This window comes from Oenanthe melanoleuca, chromosome 2, assembly GCF_029582105.1.
Source record: "Oenanthe melanoleuca isolate GR-GAL-2019-014 chromosome 2, OMel1.0, whole genome shotgun sequence".
NCBI lineage: Eukaryota > Metazoa > Chordata > Aves > Passeriformes > Muscicapidae > Oenanthe > Oenanthe melanoleuca.
The window spans coordinates 16,149,541-16,173,783 of NC_079335.1; the positions used below are offsets into that span (position 1 = coordinate 16,149,541).

A 24,243-nucleotide genomic window follows, 5' to 3' on the forward strand; every position below is an offset into this window, starting at 1 on the left:
TCAGCTGTAAATGGAAGACTTTTAAGTCCAAGGAGTTTTTCAAGTACCACAGATTGTTATCACAAAATCAATTTGAAGTATTTCCAATTATCAATCACCTTTTGTTTTTTAATAATATTAATTACCCTCAATTAAAAAATAGATTATGGGATTTTATAGTATTGTGGAGAATCTTAAACATTCTTCTTATTTAATAATTTCTTATTGTGTCATATTTTTAGACATTTATTGCTCTTGAATCTTCAGTACAGCCTCTGTTAATGGAGAGTGTGATGGTTTTTTTTGAAAAGTTAAATAACAAATGTTCATTTTGGAAATGTGGTGTCAAATCATGGACAGACTATTTGCTATGTCATAGCTTGTTCACTGATTTACTGGGAACAGCAGGTGGATAGCAGTCAGAGCCACGCAGTATCTCAAACCATGTTCTCATCTCTGAGAGCAACATTTACTTTTTGCCAAAAAAATTATGTAAAATATGATTTTACACATGCCTATGTATTAAGAACTGACATAAATAATTTTAAAGTTATACCTGCTTATGCTTCAACTCACAAGACAAAAATTCCTGGTCTCATTTTCTGTAAGATTTGAGACAAATATTGCTTTTTAAAATTCTTCGTGTAATGTTTCCTTTTCTAAAAATATAAAACATACTGAAAATTGTTGTCCTCGTTTTTTCTGGATGTCTTAGCATAAGAAAACTCAATAATCAATACTATATCAATACTAAAGTTTGGTGAATCCTTTTCAACATGATCTGTTGTAAATCAGTAGAATTTGGCCAAGGATTTCTTTCCACACACATCACTTCGTGTTCATCTACAGGGTTCAGTTCAGTGGCATACCAGCCTAGGTCTAGAATTGGAAGCAGTACAGCTCTAACAATCCTTGCTCAGTGCAAATATTCATGCTTTAGAGTGCATATTTTTTCCTTTTGAAACCCAGGAGTGTTTTAACTCCATCAAGCTAGTTATGTGGCACAGAGGGGAAGGGCTGTGGTGCTCATTCATTTGGTATCTGGTACCCTCTGATATCCACCTTGTGTGCTCTCCAGTGGTTCAAACTGCAAGGCAGATGTGTGATGTCCAGAACTCACATTTAACGAGGTGCTTGGTGCTGACTTGAATATCTCAGAGGTGTTGCTCTGGATGGTCTAGATATGCCAGTAATCTACAGAATATACAGGGAATAGAAGAGGTCGTTGGTTCATAATAAAGAACAGAAGAGAGAATTTCAGTTACTAGTCTCAGGGGTCAGTAAGAAAGGCATTGTTTCTGAAAGAGAGAAGCAGCTCTTCTAATTTTTAAGATTCTATTCAGATACAGGGTTTAGTGCCAGAAAGAACCCCTCCTGTAAATGAGAGGCTTGTGTATTTAATTTGCTTATCTGTGCTAATTAAAAAAAAAAAAAAAAAAAAAAAAAAAAAGTCTTCCCTTAAAAATTCTAGGTGTTTAAAGTACCCAACTCCTCCTTTTTTTCTTCTATTTTTTTTTTTTTTTTAAATCTGCTCTGATAGTTACTAACCATTGTTGCAAAAATAGGGAAAAAATACACTTTGCATGTATTTATCATTGACTTCAGCTGCTGGTATTTTCATGTTTTTATCAGGTTATAGAAAGAGGTCTTCAGTGTTTTTTACATTACTTTTTTCTGGACTTCTTGCCTCCCCACTGTCTTCACACAAACTGCAGGGGAAACTTCTCCAACACCCAGGGCACCAGCTCTCCTTCTTCAGTGCCTTGGTGTCTGCAGAGCTGCTCTGCTCACATATTCTCCCTCCTCTCTTCCAACTGTGGTTGTAAAGCAGTTTTTCCATCTTCTAAATCTGTTATCCCAGTGGTGTTACCACTGTTGCTAGTGGGCTTATTCTTGGCCCTCAGTGGATCCATCCTGCAGCCAATGTCATGTGTTCTGGTGGACATAGCACAAGCTCTAGCACTTCTCACAGAAGCCACAACTTCTACCAAATCTTTGCCACTCAGACCTAATATAATCCTCCAAGTTTCACAGTTTCTGTTACAGGAGGCTCCTTTGACAAGATCCCCAAAGGGAATCAGTTTAGATTACTAAATCTCACCTATTCATACAAACAGAAACATATAATGTGCTCTTAATGGTTCACTTTTAAGGTTTTTTTATTAGGAGCCATCAAACTAGGAAATAGAGTCTAAAATATTGTGAAGTATAAAGTAATTTCTCTCAAAATGAGTTGTTCTGCATTCATGCTGATACTACTTGCCCAATCCCCTTCTTCCTTTTTAATTCTTATCTAATGGGCCTAAATGTGAGCTATTACATCCCTTATTACTCAGATAATTTCAAAGCTTTGGTCCTTAGTTTTAAAGGCATTTTGTTACTTCTATTTCTGTGAGGCAAAAGTGATGGAGGTGTATTATATCCACATTTAATTTTATCACGACATCTTGAAAATTCTCCATACAAAAAAAAGTGAGAAATATTTCTCTAAATACAGTTAGAGAACTTTAGAATATGAATGTTACAAATAGAGTGAAGAGAAATATGATCAAGTACAGAGAACAACAGTAAATTCAGGGTGTTGTTTACCAGGATCTCTCTAGGACCCTGGTCAAATAGAGATGATCAAGGACAGAACTGGAGCAGTCTTAGGCTGAGCTGGAATGGGGTTCCTGGGTCCAAGGCAGAGGCTTAACATGCAGATCTAGTCAAGGTCAAGAAGGTGCCTTTACAGCCCAGGCAGTTTCTGATTTTTTTCTTAGATTTTTGTGGTGGAGAACAAAATTTTGTCTATGTGTTGGAAATTTAGAAATTATTATTATTATCATCATAAACATCATTATATAAAGAATGGTACAATTTCTTGTTAATAGCCAAACATTTTGAAATGAAAGTTGTATAAAATTTTTGAGTAAGAAATTTCTTATCTTACAGATACATTGGAGAAGGGGGAAATGTCACTACTGTTAAATGTAATCAGTCAAAAAATTTAAATGTCCAATGTGAAAAATCCAGTAGAATTAGAAGGACACACAATGTTGGATAAATAGAAGAAAGTTCTTGCACAATATATCACTAAACAAAATATTCATCCTCCTTCTGTAGAAGGTGGAAGCTAAGGTGAATGATTCTGTGAGTAATCTGCATGGATTCCTTGACTACAATTATATTTAAATTATGCAGTAAAATTAGCCTTTCCTGGCAGATTTCAGTATCTACCTTGATAAAAGGGAAGAAACAGGAAGAAGTGAAGTCTCAGAAAAAGTTCACCTGTACTTTGAATTGAAATGTTTAATGTTTATCTTCTTACTTTGTATTGATGAGTTGTCCTTTAAAGGCATTTCAGGACTGTCACCCTTAAAAGATTAAATACCACAACTGACTCAGACTTAAAATGACAGCATTTCAAATTTTTATTCTAATGTTAAGGAACAACTCTTTTAAGATATATTTGCATTTTGATGTCATATCTAAATATGAGCAACTAGAGTGGCAGATACTCAGGAAAACTCAGTCTAGAAGTACTTTCTCTTATAAGACCCATGGGGTTCTTAATTTTGCTGCAGAGTGGGAGTAATTTCACTTATATTTTAAACTTTGGCTCTATCCAGAGCTTCATGCCAATTTCCCTTCATGCACTACAGAAAATAAAATTAGACTCTTTTACCAGTTTGACCACTGCAAACATATATGAGGTTTTCATTTTAACTGCTTTAGTTACATGAAATACTAAGAATTATGGGAAGAAGTTAAATGAGAATTGGCTTCATGGAAAAATACTCTTTGTTTCCTATTTCTAGTGCCTCCAATTTTCTTTAGTGTGCATCTGGCCATATTGAGAGGGACTGATAAATCAGTAAATACAACTTTTGCCTTATTACTGGGAAGTGGCTACTTCCTAGTACAAGTGGCCTTGTACAGCCATTGATCTGACTGCTGGATTCTCTTAGGACTCCTCTGAAGTGTCTTGACCTGGGCTGTTTTTGTCTTTTCGTTGTCTACTGTCAAGTGACTATATGACAATCACGTATACCAAAGGTTTGAGAGCTTAAGCAGCTGCTGCACAGCACATGTTGGACCTCTATGACAATTGGGTCTTGAGAAGGCTGGGAAGTAATGAAAAAGAACAAAGATTCTGTTTAGGAAGCATTCTGTTCAGCTAGCCCAAGGATGACTCAAGACTGAGGAAGGAAAGTTGTACCATGGTGATGTCAAGATACTGGTCATACAATCATAGTGGTGTGGGTAGGAAGCACCCTAAAAATGATCTAGTTCCAACCTCTCTGCTGTCCATGAGACCATGTCCACTAGATCAGGAACACTGTCCACTAGACCAGGTTATTGCATCCCCATCCAGCCTGGCCATGAGCACTCCCAGGGAAGAGGTATCCACAGCTTGTGGTAACACGGTCCAGTGCTTCACCATCCTTGCAGTAAAAATTTCTTCCTAATATCTTATCTAAACCCACTCTCTTTTAGTTTAAAGCCACTTTCCTTGTCCTGTCATTACATGACCTTGTCAAAACTCCTTTCAAATTTTCTTTCAGGCTCCCCTCAGGTGCTGAAATACAACAGTTAAATCCCCCTGGAGACTTTCCTCCTCTAGGCTGAGAAATACCAATTCTCTCGGCCATTCTTCATGACTCTAATAATTTTCACTGACCCCCTCTGTACTTCAATTTATGTCCTTCTTGTGCTGGACAATCCAGAGCTGGATTCAGTACTTCAGGTGGGACTTCACCAGAGCAGATAAAGAAAGGCAGAATGACTCACAATAAAAATTTTTCCCTTTTATTTGAGAAAGAATGAAGTGCTGATCTCAGGATGCAGAGGGACACAGAAAATTTGAACATAGCACATGAGAAAAGAAATAGATATTAGAATTTTTTTTTAAATAAAGAAGTTACTGGTACTATTAATGAGACTTTTCAATATTTAGACTGTTAGTCTGTTAAAATATTAATTGGAATAATAATAATTTTAACATGGGGCTATTCTTTTCTATCCCAACAAGATTTTGTGTCTAACAAATACTATTGCAGAACGTCAAATTGTAGGGCAAGTGTAATATTTTTGAGTTTTTAGTTTTGTTCATTTTTGACTCTTACCAGAAAGAATCAAGAACAAGCTTCCTTCTCCTATTCAGGCAATACTTATAAGTATAAAAATTTGTTCTATAGAACTGAAAAAAAACCAGCCAGTTCAGAAATTGAATATGGCAACGTTTTAAGAGAGGTAAATTTTATTAGCCTCTCACAGGTAATGGTCCCAGTTATTGGCCACATACAAGTTGTATTGAATTTAGTTTTATTTAGATTAGCTGTGAAAGTAGGGGGAAGAAATGTGCAGGGTTCCATGGGAAGCACTCAAGAGAGTCACATTTATCATTATAGCTGTCCATGGTCCTCCACTCTTCAGCCAAGGTCCTCAGATTTGGGATTCTTGAGAGACATTTTGATTTAGCATGTGCAGGAAAAAAATGAAATCCTAGGGCAGTTCTTGGTGTCCAGTTTATTATAGTTCTGGGCCAGCAGGATCAGTGCCTTTGTGGGAGCCCTAAGCTGCACAGGTGCAGGTGCATCTTCTCAGTGGTGCATCCAGACTCGTCTGCCTCTGCTCTTTGTTGACTGCCCTGAGCTTGATCTCACCAATTACACCAAGGAGCTGCTTGTGCAACTCATCACAGCTTGTGTGCTAGAAGGACCCATGCATTAACCACCATGTGCAGCCAGGTGAAGTTATTTTTCTATGATCTGCTCAGGGAAATCAAACTGGAAGTGCAAGGTCACTTTGTATATAAGGTATTTGCATCACATTTATGAAAAATGACTCCTTCTAAGACCCTGACATCTATATGAAAATCAGCAGCCTGTACTAGGCCTATAGGCAATTAGGACACATCACAGTCCATCAGGGTTATTTTCTTATGTCACAAAGACAAGATTGCATGTATCATGAGCTAACAGTTGTATATTTAGAAGGCTTCTAGCCTCATACTTTATTATTCTGTCAAGTCAAGAGGTTAAATGGAAAAACTTTAACGTAGAAACACCTGGCTTTATAGGATGCAATCAACTTTTGAATTTACTAACTATTTCTTAATCTTGGCACTTTTCAACATTTCATAGACTTTCATTAATCATCCCTTGGATCTTTATTCAGTCCTTAATGATTATACAGAGACTTCTCATGGAGTTGCTTTATATGACAGTAACTCTAAAATTTAACTTTTTCCAGCATTGCAAAGGCAAGACAAAGCTTTCATATATTTCAACATTGACATTTTTAAAACAAAGACTTTTTTTCAGTCTTTCAGACATCGTAATATACTTGACAAAAAGAGTCAAAGGGTGAATTGTTTTTATCCATCTAGATGAATAGCTCTAAAATTAATCAGTAGATTATTAAAGTACTTTACTGAACAAGCAGTTTTTCTTCAAGGTTAAATAATGTAGAACTTTTTTTATTCCTCTTCCCAAACACTTGCTTATTTGTTTCTTTTTTTTTCATTTTTACTTTATTATAAATCAGAAATAAGTGATTGCAGTGAAGTTTCAATCTAAGCCCTTACTTTAGTTCTAAGTAGCTCATGAGTCTAAATTTGAAGAGTGGTAATTTACTGGTCCAAAAATAAAAACCTGCTTTTTGTCATTAACTTGACTGCAGTTCTGAGAAATGGAAGCAACAATTAATATAGTATCAAACTCATGAGTATCCCATTCTCAGATACATAAAATGCTCAGTCCTGCTATAAATATTACAGAGACTGACTGTAAGAATTAGGTCTTTTACTAATTTCATAGCCACTTAAAACTTTGGTTATATATGACCCTCAAAATTCTAATAGAGTGTTAGCATTTTTCCTTTACTTTTCTAATGAATATTTACCATTCAGAAGGAGCTTGCTCTAGGAAGAGATTTTTTCTTATTTCCTCTTTAAAAACTGAATTATGACCATTTAATTTATCATTGGAATGATGTGTTCTGTCATTCCCTGTGACTGGACATTGGATATGGCAATGCAGAAGAATAACTCAATCCTCTTCTTCCTTTGTTTTCTTTATTTATATGCTTGTTTTATTTCCAAGTTAATCTTTCTTTCTCTTCTCGTGTTATTTCTGTTTTCATCATTTGTAGTCTTATCTGGGAAACTGCTTATTTTGATATTGTAATTTCAAATTAGTGTCTTTTCTGAAGCCTATCTATCTCACAAGATGGACAATTCCTTAATCATGCAGGTAGTTAATGACTTGAGTGTACTGACTGCACACACAAGAGCAGCTCTGATGCAACCCACCACGTGTTTGAGTTTCACACATACAATTAAATGAAAAACTCAACTTACATTAAAGTTCTGTAGCTTCTGTCACAGAGATGTCTTATTTAGTCTTTTCCTGAGATACAGATACACAAATATTATAAATGTTAGTAGTGCATAAATGTAAGCTACAATTAAAATACTAGGGATAGCAGAGCTCTTAAAACACTTATTTTATGTTGGAAATATTTCAAGAAGCAAAATTTACAGTCAATTATCCATTTTGTTGACATTTGTTGTTATCCAAAGATAACTGAAAATGCCTATTAACATTTAATACTTATTAATACTTATGTGATATCTTCAAAGAAGTTAAATCCTTAGTTATCAGTTCAGACAGCAATAGATTTTCTAAGAAACATAAGTTAGTGGAGCTTTTTTTGCTATTTGACAATATAAGTCAGAGCAGTGTCCTTGCTCTGAAATGATTTAATGTAATTTGGATAGAACATTTCCAGGAAAAAAAAAAAAAGGGCCAGTAACCAAAGCTGTCATGCAAAAGACATTCACATATATAATGAATGCCATTAAGATCCATTAAATTCATCAGTGAAATTGGGACATTAAAAAATATTGATGTGTCTAGTCCTACTAAATACTTACTCTTTAGTTCTTGGCCAAAGAAATAAGTTAGGTTAGTGTCTGAACTTCAGTGTAAAAATCATACAAACTGAGTTGATGGAACAGGAGGGATGTAGTAATTTAATAATTAAGTCCTTCAGGATCTTTCAAATCCAGTGATATATTAAATACTGAGTTGGTGTCAGCTTTTCTCCTCTAGTATGCAACTGGTTGTTTCTAAACAGATCTGGATTTATTAAATGAGAGACCTAAGTTTTAATGTTGTGCCCTCAAATCTGCATTGTGGGGTGGATCCTTTGCAAAAGATGTTTATTATGAAGCTTGCTGCATGAGATGTTGCTCTATGGGATCAAGGCAAACATGAAGAACAAAGGAAAAAAATCACAGAAATCTTTGCAAATGAGTATGTGTTGTACTGAAGTAACAGGAGACACAATAAGCTGCAAGTGCTTGCTACTTCAAATTTGTGTTTAATACAAGTACTGACTAATTTAAGCATAATTTAACCAAACTTCTCTTTTCAAGGGACAGGTGGTTAATCTCCTTTTTAGTGTATTATGCTGTGTAAGTATTAAGCCCCAGTAGCACATATATGAACATGCAGAGGCTTTATCAAAATGTATAATAATTTGCCCTTTTTAAATCAAAGCTTTTTGTGCAATAGTTTTATTTCAACATGCAAATAAAACCAATAAGAAAGGATCCACAGAGCTACAGTTTGCATCAAAACAAGCACTTAGGATTTTTTAGTGCATATATATGAGTAATGAAATCTATGTATGCACTTAGTCATGCTTGGATGTAAGTCTTTGTTACCCTAAGGCTTTGGTAGAATTAGAAGGAGTTTCAGCACTCTTTATCAGGTATCAACCTCAATTTTTTATAATTAATTCCATTTCTGTGAATCTGGCATATGAGGAAATGCAGAAACTATATGCTTAATTAAGAAGTTTCGGGAAAACTTTGCTGTATATTTTTTAAAAAGCAAAACTTTTTTCTCTTTGGAATAGTTTTGGACACATTGAATGCCCAAATTAAGGCCTGCATTACATCATAATAATCAGTGCATTGACAATTGAGACAATCAGTGAAAATATGTTTGTAAGAACTGTAGTTTTAGGTGACTTTTAGAAATTAAAATTAGTCTGGTACATGAGCAAGAGGGGAATGTCTAAATTACTTGTCAAGATTATAGCTATCTGAGAGTGTACATTTCAAATGTTATTGTAAATGTATATTGTTTCTTTTTTGGAAGAAAAAGGATGTGCACTATGCCATTAAAAAAGAAGACACACCAACCTTGAATTCCACTTAGCAACATAAGGTGGGAACTATGTTTTAGAATTTTGAGGGCAAATAAAATACTATTTGACTTTGCTGGATCAGAATTAGCCTAAAGCAGGTGATTTTTTTTTTTTTTAAAATTACTACCTAAATAGTGTATAAAGGAAGGGAATGTAGGCATGTTGTTGTAATGAAGTGCAAGAATGAAATTTTGATTCTCAAAAATGTTAGTCCCTTATTTTGTAAACTGTGCTTTACACACAAATTAAGTGCATTGATGGAACTTCACTGACATATCTACATGCACAATCTTACACTTCTACTAATCCCTTGTTTAGCAACAAAGGGGCATTGTTTCAGTAAGCACTTCTTTTTTCAAATATATTTTGCAGTAGATAACAGCCAATGCTGTTGACTACACAAAGTAGGAAGATACTTTAAATCTCTGGTTCACAGCCAAGATTCTCCATGAACATTTCTAAGAGTTGATGAAAGACAGCTGCAGAAGGGAAGCCTACTCTCTGTTGACTGAAATTTACTCTGCAGGATTCTGTGCAGCTTGAGAGGGAGCTACATATTTTGAATTATAAAAGAACATGAGACAGCTGTGTTTCCATTATGGAAGACATGGTGTTTTACTTTGAATTTTAGGAAAATATTGTAGATGGTGCAATATAACTATGCTTGGAATAATAGCTGACACAGAAGTAGGTTGGGCTGCCAATGTATTATTGTAATGGTGAACAGCTTTATAATTTGCTCTGAAGATAAATTGATATGAGAAAAGGGGCAGTTATATCAGCAGAATAAATTTTGTCAGTTGGCAAATCTCCTTTCTGGGAAGAATCTCATAGAACCCATGGACTGTAAAAGTCAGGTTGTAGGAGTTGTAAATTTAATTAGAAGTCAGCATAGATGTAAGGATAGTTGTATAAAGTGCACCTATATAAATAAATATCTGATTTGATTTGATAGGTAAACTAGATTTTTAACTATTTTAGAAACAAATTTAGTCTTTCACTGTGAACATATTTAAATGTCTAGAGCAATATTTTCTCATGCCTTGGACAATAAACTTGCAATTTATTTTTCACATGGTTTTGTGATTATTGAAGAGAAACCTTCTCACAGGCAGAATATATGAGTGAAAATATGTGTTAGGAAATGTATTTTACAGCCTTATTTTATTTCAATTTTTTTAGTAAGACGTCTTCCAGTAATAGGTTTATTCTAAAATATGCAAGCAGTGAAAGGTTGCTGCCTCTATTTCTATACTGCCTAATAATTATTTATAGAGTGAGAATTTAAATAAAATAACTATTTCCTCTTGCATCGATGGGTAATATTATTATAGAGAGAAATAACTGTACCAAAAAGGGTAACTAACCTCTACCTTCCAAATACAAGCCTCAAATTAAAGTATACTTCTTACATCTGTAGCAAGAAATTTGTAACAACTAAAGCCACTTTATGGCTGTTAGAAAATGTTTCATTCTAAAATTCACAATGAAAATGCAGAAATATTTGATGTTTGCTAATTGAAAGGTGTAGGCTTCTGCCTCTTACACTTTATACATATTTTAGCGCAGTTCTGACTCTAATTGGTATACAGCAATGTGAATTCACCAATCCTGTTGCAATCTAATAGCACTATATTTTTGTTTGTTCAGTTGGATTTTTTTAACTTCATCATCTGGATTTCTTGGATCTAGAATTTGAAGTCAATTTCATAAGCTCAAAAAACTTAGATTCTATATGTTGTTCAACTGAAATTAATTATGTGAGCTAATGTGTTTCCACAGTATAAAAACATTCATTTGCAAGTAGGTGGAGGAGTTTTAATAGCCTGTGGAGTCAGTCAACCTTTTGTCATTTAAGACTTCCTGAGGGAACAAGGGTGCAGGTGCAGTTTTAGAAATTTGGAAAGTTTTCTTAAACATGTTTTGTTTTGTGGTAGAGTGAGTGGGAAGAGATGAAAAGAGCACTACTTCTAAACTGTTATCATTTCAAAATATATATTATACATATATATATCACAGAATATATGCACACAGACACAGACACAGACACACACACACACACACACACACACGCAATACAAACTTATCAGTTACTTATTTAAGTAAGGTTTGGGATTTTATTTCACTTAAAAAAATCCCTTCAGAATAAATTGATTCATCATGAATAGAGCTTTTCTCAAAGTAAAATAAGAATCCTTGATGTCTGAACATAAAATGGCATACTTGTTGGCTAGTATTTTATTTTAACTACAGGAAGAATTCTGTTTGTAACTAAATGGAAGGGCATAGATAAATATTGTGGTATTCTGAAGATGTGACTTATCTTTCTGGTTTTTGGTGAGAAATATTTATTGAATTACTGGCTTGATGGAAGAATTTTCTATCTGAAGTTTATTCTCCGTCTTTATAACATGACATCTCATTTAAAAATAAAATAACAAAAGAAAAATGCCCAAACAAAAAAGAACTTAAATTCAGACTTTCTTAATGAGCCAGTCAAGGTGAAAGACTACTATAATTGGAGCAACATCCTTATGCTAAAAAAGAAACAAAAAAACAAAACAATAAAAAGTCCAGGTAATTTTGTATACTGGGTCTAATGGCTCATAGTTATTTTTTTTTCATAGAAGCCCACAAGGTGATGTAGTTTGGATTCGTGTCTAAATCAGAGTTGATAGCACAACAATGTACTGGCTACTTCTGAGCTGTGCTTTCATAGCATCAAGGCTTTCTTTCCCCCCTCCTCAGTCCCCATAGTGAGTAGACCAGGCATAGGCAGGATACTGGGAAGGGAAAAAAACCTAAGTAACAGAACCAAATTGATCAAAAGGATATTTCATACCATATAACTTCATGGTCATCAATAAAAAAAAATTAGAGGGGCTGAGAGACAGCTGCTAATCATTGGAGACCATTTTGATTGATCTGTTTGTGGAATGTGGTGAATGATTGCTTCTGTATCACTTGTTTTTTTCTCAACTTTTCACTTTTTAAACTGTCTTTTGAAGAGTCCTTCTTTTGCTTTTCCTGTTCTCTGCTCTTACTATTGTTTGGGGCAGGGAAGGGAGGGAGTGAGGAGCTGTGTGATGCTTGACTGCTAGCTGGGATCAACCCACTAGAATTTCCTACTCTTCATGTACATTTAATAACTAATTTTCAAATCCACACAAGTGATGGAATATTTCTCTTATCCATATATCCTGAATTACTTACTCTTGAAAAATAGATGTCTGTTTTATCATTTTAGATAGTGGTTTGCATAACCTAAGCTCTCCCATCTCTTGAATGTGAAAGTCACAAGGCACAAACCTTTGCCTGGTGCCCAGAGCAATGATCCTTTTAGCCCATTATCTGATATAAGTGGACATAAATTCTTTCTAGCCTGAGTGCCATGTACTTCCATCTTTACAGTGCTGTGTCTGGCCAATAACATGGTTGTGTAGTTTCTGGCCTAGCACTGATTTGTATCCCATCACTTGGTCAGGCACAGTATACAATTTTCATGCTTGTTAAAGTGCTGCTAACCAATAAATAAAAAGTTCCACAGAGGGCATGTCAGTGAATGCTGGTTTGAATATAAAAGTTTTCGTGATAATATTGAATTTTTTTCTTAATATTTTTTATTTATTTGTTTTAATTCAGGCTCTCTGGGATGAATATACCTCCTCCAGTTATAAGCAACAAAAACTGGCTCAGACTACATTTTGTAACAGACAGCAATCACCGATACCGTGGATTTAGTGCTCACTACCAAGGTACATTTAAAGAAATAAATTTTAATTGTGGCTGTATTTGTTAGAAAAAACAGTGCCTGAAGTTGTAGGAAATGGGAAGGGCCACTTAAAAAAAAAAAAACCTCATAAAAGTACAGTTTGTTTTGCAACCTGCTATATCAAATTATAATCTGTTAGAATATGGGCAGTGTATGGTCTAGTATATCTAAATTCAGTTACCAAAAATATTACAGGAGATACCTGCTTTACTCCAACCTGTGCAAGTACTTAGCTTTTAAAATGGTCCTAATATTCTGAAAAATACTGTGGAACAGTAACAGAGAGAATGTCTTTATCATTAAATTATGGGATTTATTCTATAGTTGTAATTTGTAAAGCAGTGAGTAAGTTTCTGTTTACTAAAGTAGCATTTACCCACAATTGCATTTTGCTATGTTTTGGAATGCTTTGCATTATTATAGATTTAATTAACCAGAAAGATTCTTACCCACTGTTTTTATGAACAAGCATTTATATTGAGTTAGAGAGAAAGCATCTGAAGCATAATTTTGGGAGTGTCACTGTTTGAAACAAGGTCATTCTAATGATGAAGTGTTAATGAAAACTAAATGTCAGTAGTGTATGGTAATATTGCAAATAGTTTTCAATATCCACAGTGGATCAATGGATCTTCAGGGAACAGTAACCTTTTTTTGTGTTTTTGTCCTTTTTTCCATTTATCTGATGAAAAAAACGAATCATGGCATTCCTATTAAAATCTAGTTCAAGAATTTCTTTTATAGTTTCTTATAGAAAATCTAGCATAGGAAGAGAATAGTAACATAAAGTTTTGCAGAATATGATCAAATTAGTCAAGTAATGCAAAAATTGCAATTATCAAAGGTCTATGACTAATGTTTTAAATTTGAACTTTGATAATAACAAATTTTACAACTCTGTGTGATTGCCTCAGATAACATATTCTACACAAGAACAGAAAAAAATTGATTGCTCTTTTCAGCAGGTATTGTATATCTTTATTTGGACTTCCTGAGTTCATAGATGTTCTGGAATGTGAATTCTGAGTGAATTTATATGAAAGAAGTTTTCTTAATTAGCTTCAGGGCTGCTATAATGGTTTATGAAAAACACTGACTCGTTTTTTGCATAATGTCTTTCATACTGCATATGATAAACCATACTCTTTACTAAGAAGTTGCTAACTTATGGGACTGTAAAAAGATAGACTGTCTAATAAATCTACCCCACAATTGAGAAACCATATGATTACTATTTTGGTGGTTTAAGTGAAGTGTTTTGGATTGTTGAGCTGTTCCTTCTGAACTAGTGAGAAGAGAAGAACAAACCATGTTTCATGGTATATATACATGCATCCCTGCCAAAAATGTGAGCTAATAGCTAATGAAAGAGAGCAGGCTTATGTTTATTTTTAAAAATTTGCTTTATCTAAGAGCCATAAAATGTGTGAGTTGGTAGGTGTAGGAGATTTTAATATGCTGTGTGTCTTCTATTTCTCCTTACTGCCTAAGAATGTAGTGATTAAATATTGGTGTTCTTACTATTTTTGTTTTCTCATTTAATTTTTAATGTTGTATTGCTGAATGTATGTTAAAGTGATCTAAATATTAAGTTGTCAAATGCTGCAGCAGCCCACCATCCTTAAAACAAAGAAAATGTCTTTTGCAACTGTAAAATAAATGTAGACAGTAAAAAAATATCAGCATAAAAAGGAATTAAATGTGCATACTCAAGCCTATATGATCAATAAAAGATAACCTTGATAGTAGAAAATAGAAAAACACATGATCAGATAATGGAGGATGTGTAGTTTCTGGTAGGTTAATGGTAGACTAAAGGAGAGTGTAAGGAAATTAGATAAATATTATGGAATCATAGAATGGTTTAGGTTGGATGGGACCTTAAAGATCATCTAGTTCCAACTCCTGTGCCATCAGCAGGGAAACTTTCACTAGACTAGGCTGCTCAAACTCTGCCATGAACTCTTCTAGGGATGGGATATATTAAAAAACTGTCATACATTTAGAAAATTAACAATAAATGTATAGCACAAAATATTTCAGCTTTTTGAGAACTATAACCTTAATTTTTTCAGTTAGAGATAACTTTAAGCCTTTTTGTAATGACAATTTTCAAACTTTAACCTCAGTTATTTTCGGACATGAGTGATCTGAAAACCAGAAAACTTTATAATAAAATTTTTTAAAGTATTGCAAAAAGCCATTTAGTACAAGTGCTTTTTTTTTTTTTTCATTTTCAAGAGTTTACTTCTGCATTACTTTTGAGAGGGAATCTGTTAATTCTTTAAATAGCTTTTTTATCAGAGTGTTACATAGTAATAACTGTTAAAAGCTCAGTCCTTCCCCTGCTTAATTGATGTAGACTGAATGTAACTCCTTTCTGAGTTCCCTTCCTGAAACATAATATTTGCTACGTAGTACCACTATAACCAGAATTACTAATTTCTTAGTACTTTCTCTAGTTTAATTTTCTTTAACCTATTACATATTTTTAAGGACCTGGACTTCATTCAAATTCTGAACTTCAGAACATTGCATAATTTTAGTCTGTCACTGCGTGGCACTGCAGTACCCTTTTCAGATAATCACTCCCTTGGTTTACTGCTTTTGTCTGCACTAGTGCACATTTTGTCAGTGTATTTGGGTCGTGGTTTAACTCTAAGCAGCAATTAAGCCCTCTCACCACCACTCACTCACTCTATCCTCAGTGTAAAACAAGGCAGAAAATAGGAAGAACAAGAGTGAAAAATTTCATGGTTGAAATGAAGATGTGGAAAATCACTCATAAACTACTGTCCTGGACAAAGTGGTCTTATTATAAAACCTTTCCTTATTATAAAACTTTTCCTTAACTGTTTTGGGTTTTGGAAAACAAAAACAAATAGTAAAGAAATTATGAAAAACACCCTTTCTCTCTCTTTTGAAAGCTTAACTTCATTCCAAACACTCCCCCTCCCTCAGTTCCAGCACGGATTACTCTCTGTCTCTTTGGTGATGTGATAGTGCAGGAGGTTCAGGGCTAAGTGTAGGAGTTAATTTCTGCTGTTGCTCATTTCTCACTCTTTTCTTTTGCCATTTCTTCCCTCTTGCATGTTTCTTCTGCCTTGATGTGCATTGGCCATGGGCCATAGTCCCTTAGGGGAAGAAGCTGCTCCAGTGTGGGTTATCCATGGGCTGCAATCCCTTTGAGGGTATTTCTAGCTCTGGAATGGAGCATGCATGCTCTGACCTTCTTCCTTTCTCTCAGTGTTTATTATCTTGAATACATCTTCATAGAAATGTCACAAGTTCTACTGTTTGACTCTACACACTCAGCTGTGTCCTGTGATGGGTCCTTGTGGAGCCAGATGTGGCCAGATGTGCCCAGCTGAGACAGCTCAGTGTCTGTTGAAGGCAGAGGTGATATGTTCAGCCCTATACCCCTCTGCTACCAAATCCCTGGCATTTATACTAATTGCAGTCTTATTCCCTTCTGTTCCGTTAAGTTTATGAAAAGTGTTTTTTAAGATTCTTTTTCATAAGGCAGCCTGGCATGGCTGAGCTTCAGTGTAAAACCTAAAGCTATTGTGGCCTAGACATTTGGAAAGACCAAAAGTGATGCACTGTAAAGTCAAAATATGGGGAAAAAACCACACAGCAACAAAAAAGCCTAGGGTATAACATACAGTTTTGCAAAGACACTTTTAATGTAATTAAATATCTTTCCCTAATTTTCTGTTTAAGACCTTGCAAATAGGTGTGGGCCTTTAAGGCCTTTAAAGTTTTTGAAATTGACTTATACAGAAAAAATGAAATCTGATGAGGTACATGAAATTGTGGGAAGCTCTCAGCTTCCTTGAAGAACACAGACATGAATTATGTGTATTACTTTCTTTTGATAGGCAATTTTATTCATGAAAGGTATTCATTTATACAATATTTAAAAGACATTGTTAAACAACAACTAATATGGTTAGAAGATAAATTTCAATAAGAAATTTCAATTAAAGGAGAATCAAAATGTTTCCCTACCTAGGTTGTGGTGTTGTAACCCACTTATTCTTGCTTGTCTGGTCATCTATTTTTCAGCACTTCTTTCTATTCACTGAGAGTTCCTTTCCTTGATGCTTTCTCTTCTTGTTGCTTTGTTATAACTCCCTTTGAGTCAGAAACTGTTGGCTGAAGTAGAACAAAAGCTGCTTGGATCTTCTTGAAACAGCTGCTTCACTGTTTCTTGGCACCAATAATCCTCTTTTGCTGTTTCTAAAATTAGTTGTGTTTTTTACTCCTTCCATTTGCAGTCCCTTTTGGTTGCTGCTTTCTTTTGGTTACTTTTTGCACTCCTTCATTTATGTATGAAATCATAATATTATCTAAGTGGACAGAAGGGATTAAGTTAGCTTCATGACATCTGGTCTTACTGGCTGGTATACACAAACTTCAATCTTCTTTATATCAAGCATATCCAGATTCAGAAAATGCTCTCAGAAAAAAAATAAAAAAAAAATTCTTCCTTTTTTGATAGTTAGACATTGCTTTAAGCTTCCACAACTTTTCTATCTCTTTAGATCCAGAATCCTTTTCCTTTCGCTCTACCTGTGTCCTCCCTTAAAACTCTGAAAGGTTTCAGCAGTAGCCCTACAATTGCTAATCATTTCACTTGTGAAATCCATTTCTTAACTAATTTTGTTTGCATCCCTTGTTTGTTTACCTCTGTTTAAGCAAACTCATGCTTCCACTTTGAGCAAAATAGTATCAAATATGTAAATTGAGTGCACAAACACATTTACCATTCATTAGGAATCTTTGCTTATAGAAAAATACAAAGGAAGCTATGAAATATATCCATGAGAATTTCAGAATAGAATAAAATTTAGTTGTCCTGCTCCTATTTAGAAGCATGCAAATGGTTACTTTCCTTCATACTTGACAGACAACTGTGTGGAGCTGAGGTTGGATAAATGTGAGCACCTTGAATGTGGGATTAAATATGAGGAAAAAGATGTTGAAAAAGATATCTTCTTGCTCTGCTTGATTTTCTATTGTTACTTTCCTTTTCTTTCTGTCATTTTGTTTATGAATAGAAATGTATCTTCATTCATAAATTATTTATGGAGTCAGCTTTTCTTAATATTTTTCTTGGTTTTGCTTTCAGAAAGAATATAAATGAGGTAAAGAACAATAGTACTAAGCTGCCTTACAACATCATGGTTAGACTTGCCAGAAGGGGAAAACTGTCTTTATCACATTTTTTACAACATTAGGCAATTTAATCAGATTTTGTCATTCATTTCTTATCTTGAAAGCTATTGCAACAAACAGTACTCTTTACTACTGCTGAAAGACTAGCAGCTGTAACAGAGACATAGGTAAGATTTTTGTTTAGACACCTATAGGTGTCTGCATACTCATTAAAGCTGGAGAGATGTGAAGCACTGTACCTGTATATGTTCACTGATGCATCACTGAAATCACCCAAGATACCAAATGTATTTCTGTGGCAGTGGCAGAAGTGCAGAAGTTCTTTGGGCAGACAAACCAAGGTGTATGTTAATGTAGTTACAAAATTTTTCCAATTCAAATTATGTATGGGTAGCTGAGCCCTCCCCATACCTTGTAATCCTGCCAGTGTGGGTTGCAGAGTGATTGAGCTGACCACATGGTAGGTGTTGGGTAGTGGTGTTCTAGAGTAGAACAGACATCTGCATGGTGCTGGCAAGTTAGAACTTCCAGCAGATCACATGGTGTGTTTAGCACGTCAGACACCCAAACACCGAGCAGACTTTGCTCCAGGTGAGACAGTGGAGAGAGTCAGAAAAAAGGTAAAACTCATTGATTGAGATAAAGCCAATTTAACATCAGAGAAAAGGATGGGAAAGCAGTAATGAGAAAAGAATATACAAAACCAGGGGTGCACAAAACACCTGCCAACCAATTTCCTTCCAGTCCCTGAACAGCAGTTGCTACCCCCCAGATAAGCTGCCTCATGCCTTGCTCAACATGATGTCTTGTGGTATGGAATATTCCTTTGGCCAGCTGGGATCAGCTCTCCCAGCTGTGTTCCTTTTCAGCTTCTCATGCCCCCTCAGCCTCCTTGCTGGCAGAGCAGCATGAGAAGCCAAAAACTCCTTGGCTCATGGTGAGCACTGCTCAGCAATAACTAAAACATCAGTGTGCTATTCTCATCCTAAATCCAAAACACGGCACTATAACATCAACTAGGAAGAAGATTTACTCTATCCTAGCAAGAACCATTCTGGCATAGAAACTGGAAGATGGGAAGGAAGAAACAGCATGTAGGCACCTGTTACATCCTGTCTTAGATGTGTGCTTTAAAACTAAAACACTACATTCCACTCACTCCAATGACTAGATTTCCATTTAGTCTAGCAGTCTGTATGCCTAGTGCAGCTACAGACACACTGATGTAGGATTTTGATCTCAGTTTGCATTTACTAATCACTTATAGAAATGTTTGGGGTTTTTTTAATACCAGAACATTCAAGGTCTTGAGATTCCCTAGGAGAAAGAAAGGTACAGCATCACTTGAGTCACATTTGTAGAAGTCTGCTACTTTGACAAGGGCTGTATCCAAATAAGTTACTGCTTTCATTGATAGTATATTTGAGAGATGACAGATGTTTACTTTTATTTTTTTAAGACACATACTTAGTTATGAGAATTGTGAATCTGTGACTTTGAAGACCTTGAGCTTCTTTTGTCAAAACATCACAGTGGCTGCCTGATTTTGTAATGGATGGAGGAGAAATAAATCCTTTCTTCATAGAGTGAAATTACCAGAGTTTCTCAGAAGTTTGTTTTTAGTTTTGTTTTTACCTCCAGGCACAACAAGAACCTAAATTGCATACATCCTTATATAAGTAAATGTTTTTAGTGGATTTTCATACTCTTGGGTCTTTCAGCTCCACTTCATCTCATACTGACATACATTTTCTAAACACATTATTTTTCACCTTTGCACCCTTGAGATGTCTTTTATACATGATTATACACCCACACAATTACAGTGCACAAAATGACATCGACTTTGTTGTAGAGAAGTTGTAGAGGAGAAAAAAATGTTGCATTTTGTTGACTGTCTCCAAATTTAAAGAACTTACTTTCAGAATTCCCCCAGTGATAGATTTTAATAGCACCATTTTTGGCAGTTAGTTCTGATACTGTATATGTATCCAGATAGATCTAATTTTAGCATTTTAATTCATTTTTTTAAATTTCAAGATCATATTTCATTTTTTAAAAGTCAGTAGAACTAACATGAAATATTAAGACTTGGTAGTCTATGCTAATGTCTAATTTGATAGATTGTAATTTACTTCTGGAATAAACATTAAATGATGCAGTAAAGAGCTGTCCTTTCCCTTTTTAATGATTTAATGGATGCATCCTCTTAATTTTATACTTACCATACAGAAAATATGATATTTTAGGAACATTCAAAAATTTTAATATCTTTCTGTTTAATTTACTATTCTACATACTCCTCTTTCTTGTTTAAAAAAGAATAAATCATAATACTTTAAGTATTATTGACTGCAAAATACAAGAAAAAAGTACAGACTTACTCTTTATTTCTGTTTAGGTAAGCTTAGAAAGCATTTTATTTACTTCAGTCACTTTGGTTGAAAGCTCAAGAATTTATAAAATGAAATTAAATGCAAGATTTGAAACAAACAGAAAAAAAACCTAGGAAAATGTCAAATTGAAACTGTAAAATCCGTAGGTAATATGAAGAATCCTGGTTTTCAGAAGGGAAAAGAATTATTCACACCTTAGTGTGGTTTTAGTGATCTTATTTGTATATACAAACACCCCCACACATATCTAGATCTAGATCTAGGTATATATATGTATATAGATATAAAGATATACCTATATCAATACATAAAAATATTTCAAATATATAAATATATATTATATTTAGATTCAAATATTTACCTATATTAATGCATATCTCTCTATATATGCCTATATATCTGCATATATATATATACATATACATAAATATATTTAATACATCTATTAAAATATTTCATTTAAGAAAATCCACGAAAATTTAAGGAATATTAACTAGGAAAAAAATTTCTGTGGCAGTTGAAAACTTCTATTAATAGTACATAAACTCTAGAGTGTAGATGGCCTTCAAAATACTCCATTTTGATTAGATCAAAATATTAATATATTAACCTATACATCTGTATGCTTCATAACCATCAAAAAGCATAATGTATTGCACTAACAATCTGCTCATGTCAGGATGCTAAAACAACTGAAATAAAAACCTGGAATAAAACACTTGTTTAGTTTCAGAATATTTAATGGTGAGATTAAACGTTGGAACATTTTGTGTCCTCTTGGAAAATTGTTGAAATGCAAATATTCTCATAATATGCTTGAGCTTTTTTTAATAAATTACTTCTATTTTTCAGTTGTGGAAATTGTTTCTTATTAATTAGTGTAATTAATTAGTAGTAATTGAATGCAGTAAGCCATTCAAGTTAGTTTATAAGTAGTTTTGACCATTATAAAGGTTATTGTACATTAAAGAAAATAAACCTGGTGTGTTCTAACTTTAGAAAGTAGATTTTAAATGCTAAAATTAATAGTGTCACTGACACCAGAGGTATTTGATTTATTTCTGCTGGAAGATTTACTCCCATTTATTTCTCTTCCTCTTCCCTCACTAATTTTTTTCAACATTTTTCTTTTTTTTTTCCCTAGGGGGTAATTTTGCATTTCCAAGGGCTGGTTTTCTACTATTAGGGGATACACACACAAGGAATGAAATAATTTTCATAAGAAAACAACAGGCAGGTGAAGACTACCCTCAGACTCAAATTTTCCTATGTACATTCTAATTAAATGACATAAATTATTATGCATAAATATCTTTTATTTCTTCTCTTTAGCCTAAAATGTTTGTATATTTAGTTACTGACAGCAGTTGCATTTGTGAAGGAAAGCATATTGTCATGTCCTTGAGGTTTAGAAGGTGAAGTACTTAAGTAGTTTTAATTTTAATTTTAAAATATTGCTGGCTAGATTTATGTTGAGGCATAAAATATGTGAAATATAGCTTCTGCATTCTTTAAATGTTTCTCCCTGGTCTATTATTTGTAAAACTTAATCATACCTTATGCATGAAGACTGATTGATATGCTGGATAACCTCCTGCCTAAAGATAGAAAAGTTATTATTTTCCATTAGAAAAAAAAAATTCCAAAATTCTATTTGGAATATAAATATGGAAGTGACCCATGCAAGATATTATGCCAGAAGTTATTTCATAGTGTTAAATGAGGTGCTACACTTTTTACTCATTCCCAGTATAGATAAGGTTGAGGACATTCATATTCCTCTTCAGAATTGAATCCAAGATTATCTAATTTCAGGAGTAAAAGTACCTTTTGTAAAGTATCCCCAAATAAATAAGGAATCAAGCCTATTGAATGAAAAGTTAATATTTTAATGAATGCCATTTCAAGTAAGAAATTATATTTTCTGAACTACCCTTTTAATTCCCTATTACATTTTCTCTACTTTAATTCTAGTCAATGGATCTCTTTACAATTTAAAACATTGGCTGCTTTATTTGTGTACTGTATCAGTAGCAGTATGAGAAAGCTGAAAGAATTACATTTCTTTTTCCCCATTCACAAGTACCAGGAAATTATTAAACATACATCTCTGTTCAACAAAGTGTTTTCACTTAAATGCAGCTGAGGCAGTAAACCTTGCATACTAGTGAATATTGCTCTATGGAATTTGTTAATGTGCAAAATCACTAACTAGTACCAAACAGATTCTCAGTTACCTAACTTCTTAGATTTTCTTTCTATGAAATTTTAGTACATTCATATTTAAAAGAAAATAGTAAAAGTCCCCTGAGAACCATGATGGTCAAACCTTCTAAGCATGTCTGAAAAATGTCAGAACAAATATAGAATAGCATTGTGAATACTAAAATGTTTCTAGCATTGATGTTTGTTGTATTGTGTGTTTCTCTCTAATGTACTTGCTTTGTTTTATAGATACCAAAATGTATACTATTTTTGGTCTAGATCCTGGGTCAATATAAGCATTGTCAATACCTTTTCAGAAAATGGAATTTTCTGAATATGTAGAAGAAAGACAGAGGCATGTAAAGTGGTTAGAGTGGAGAGTGAAGGATTGTGAAAGAAAGATTTAGGTGACAAGATGGGTAGTAATAAGGAGATTGAAGGGATTCTGTTGAATAATTATGGCTTCTTGTATAATACATACCCTGGATGGAATCTAGTCTGCGCTAGTTGGATTGGACAGACATCCAGGACAAATCTCTTTTCCAGGATGAACCAGCTGAATTGTTTCAGCTTTTCTTCATAGCAGAGGTGCTCCGTATATCCAATCATCTTCATGGCTCTCCTCTGGACCTTCTGTAACAGGTCTATGTTCTCCCTGTGCTGAGGCCCCCAGATCTGGATGCAGCACTCCTTATGGGATCTCACAAGGGCAGAGGAGAGGGGCGAAATCCCTTCCCTATCACTGCTGACCACGCTGCTTTTGATGCATCCCTGGATGCAATTGGCCTTCAGGGCTGCAAGTGCACACTGCTGGGTCGTGTCCAGCCTCTCATCCACCAGCACTTCCAGGTCCTTGGCAGGGCTGCTCTTGACCCGTTCATCTTTCAGGCTGTATTGATCCCAGGGGTGGCCCTGAGCCAGGTACAGCACCTTGCACTTGGCCTTGTTCAGTTTAATGAGGTTCTCATATGCCATTTCTCAGGCTTGTCCAGGTCTCTATGGATGGCATCCCATTGCTCTGACATGTCAACACAGCACTTGGCTTCTTGCAGTCATCAAACTGGCTGAGGGTGCACTCAATGCCTCAGCTTCTATCATTGATGAAAACAATAAATAATACTGATCCCAATATGAACCCCCGAGGGAAACCACTTTCCCATCTGTCAGAACACTAAACTATCAAGAACATTACCCTCTGGACACAACTGTCTAAGCAATTCATCATCCATTGAACTGTTCACCCATAGAATCCACTCTCCTCACTTTAGACAGAAGGATGTTGTGGGGAACCACATCCAAGGCTTTGCTGAAGTTTAAATAGATGATTTATATGGGCCTTTGTAGATTGGTGTAGCTGGTCCATCATAGAAAGGCACTAGTTTGATTAGAGAGGATGGTGAAGCAGTGCTGCTGTTCTGAATGACCTCCCAGTCCTCCATATGCCTCAGCACAGCTTCTAGGATTCTGTTCCACGGTTTTCCCAGACACAGAGGTGATGCTGACAAG

The 24,243-nt window shown here is 34.6% G+C and overlaps 1 protein-coding gene across 3 annotated transcripts in view; it reads left to right on the plus strand.

Moving 5' to 3' along the window:
• CSMD3 (CUB and Sushi multiple domains 3) overlaps window positions 1-24,243 on the plus strand; it is a 578,246-nt gene that overhangs the window by 197,837 nt on the left and 356,166 nt on the right. For all 3 annotated transcript variants that reach the window (XM_056483904.1, XM_056483905.1, XM_056483906.1), the window contains exon 6: window positions 12,826-12,938. In XM_056483904.1, coding sequence (XP_056339879.1) covers window positions 12,826-12,938 — 113 coding nt within the window. The remainder of the gene's footprint in view (window positions 1-12,825; window positions 12,939-24,243) is intronic.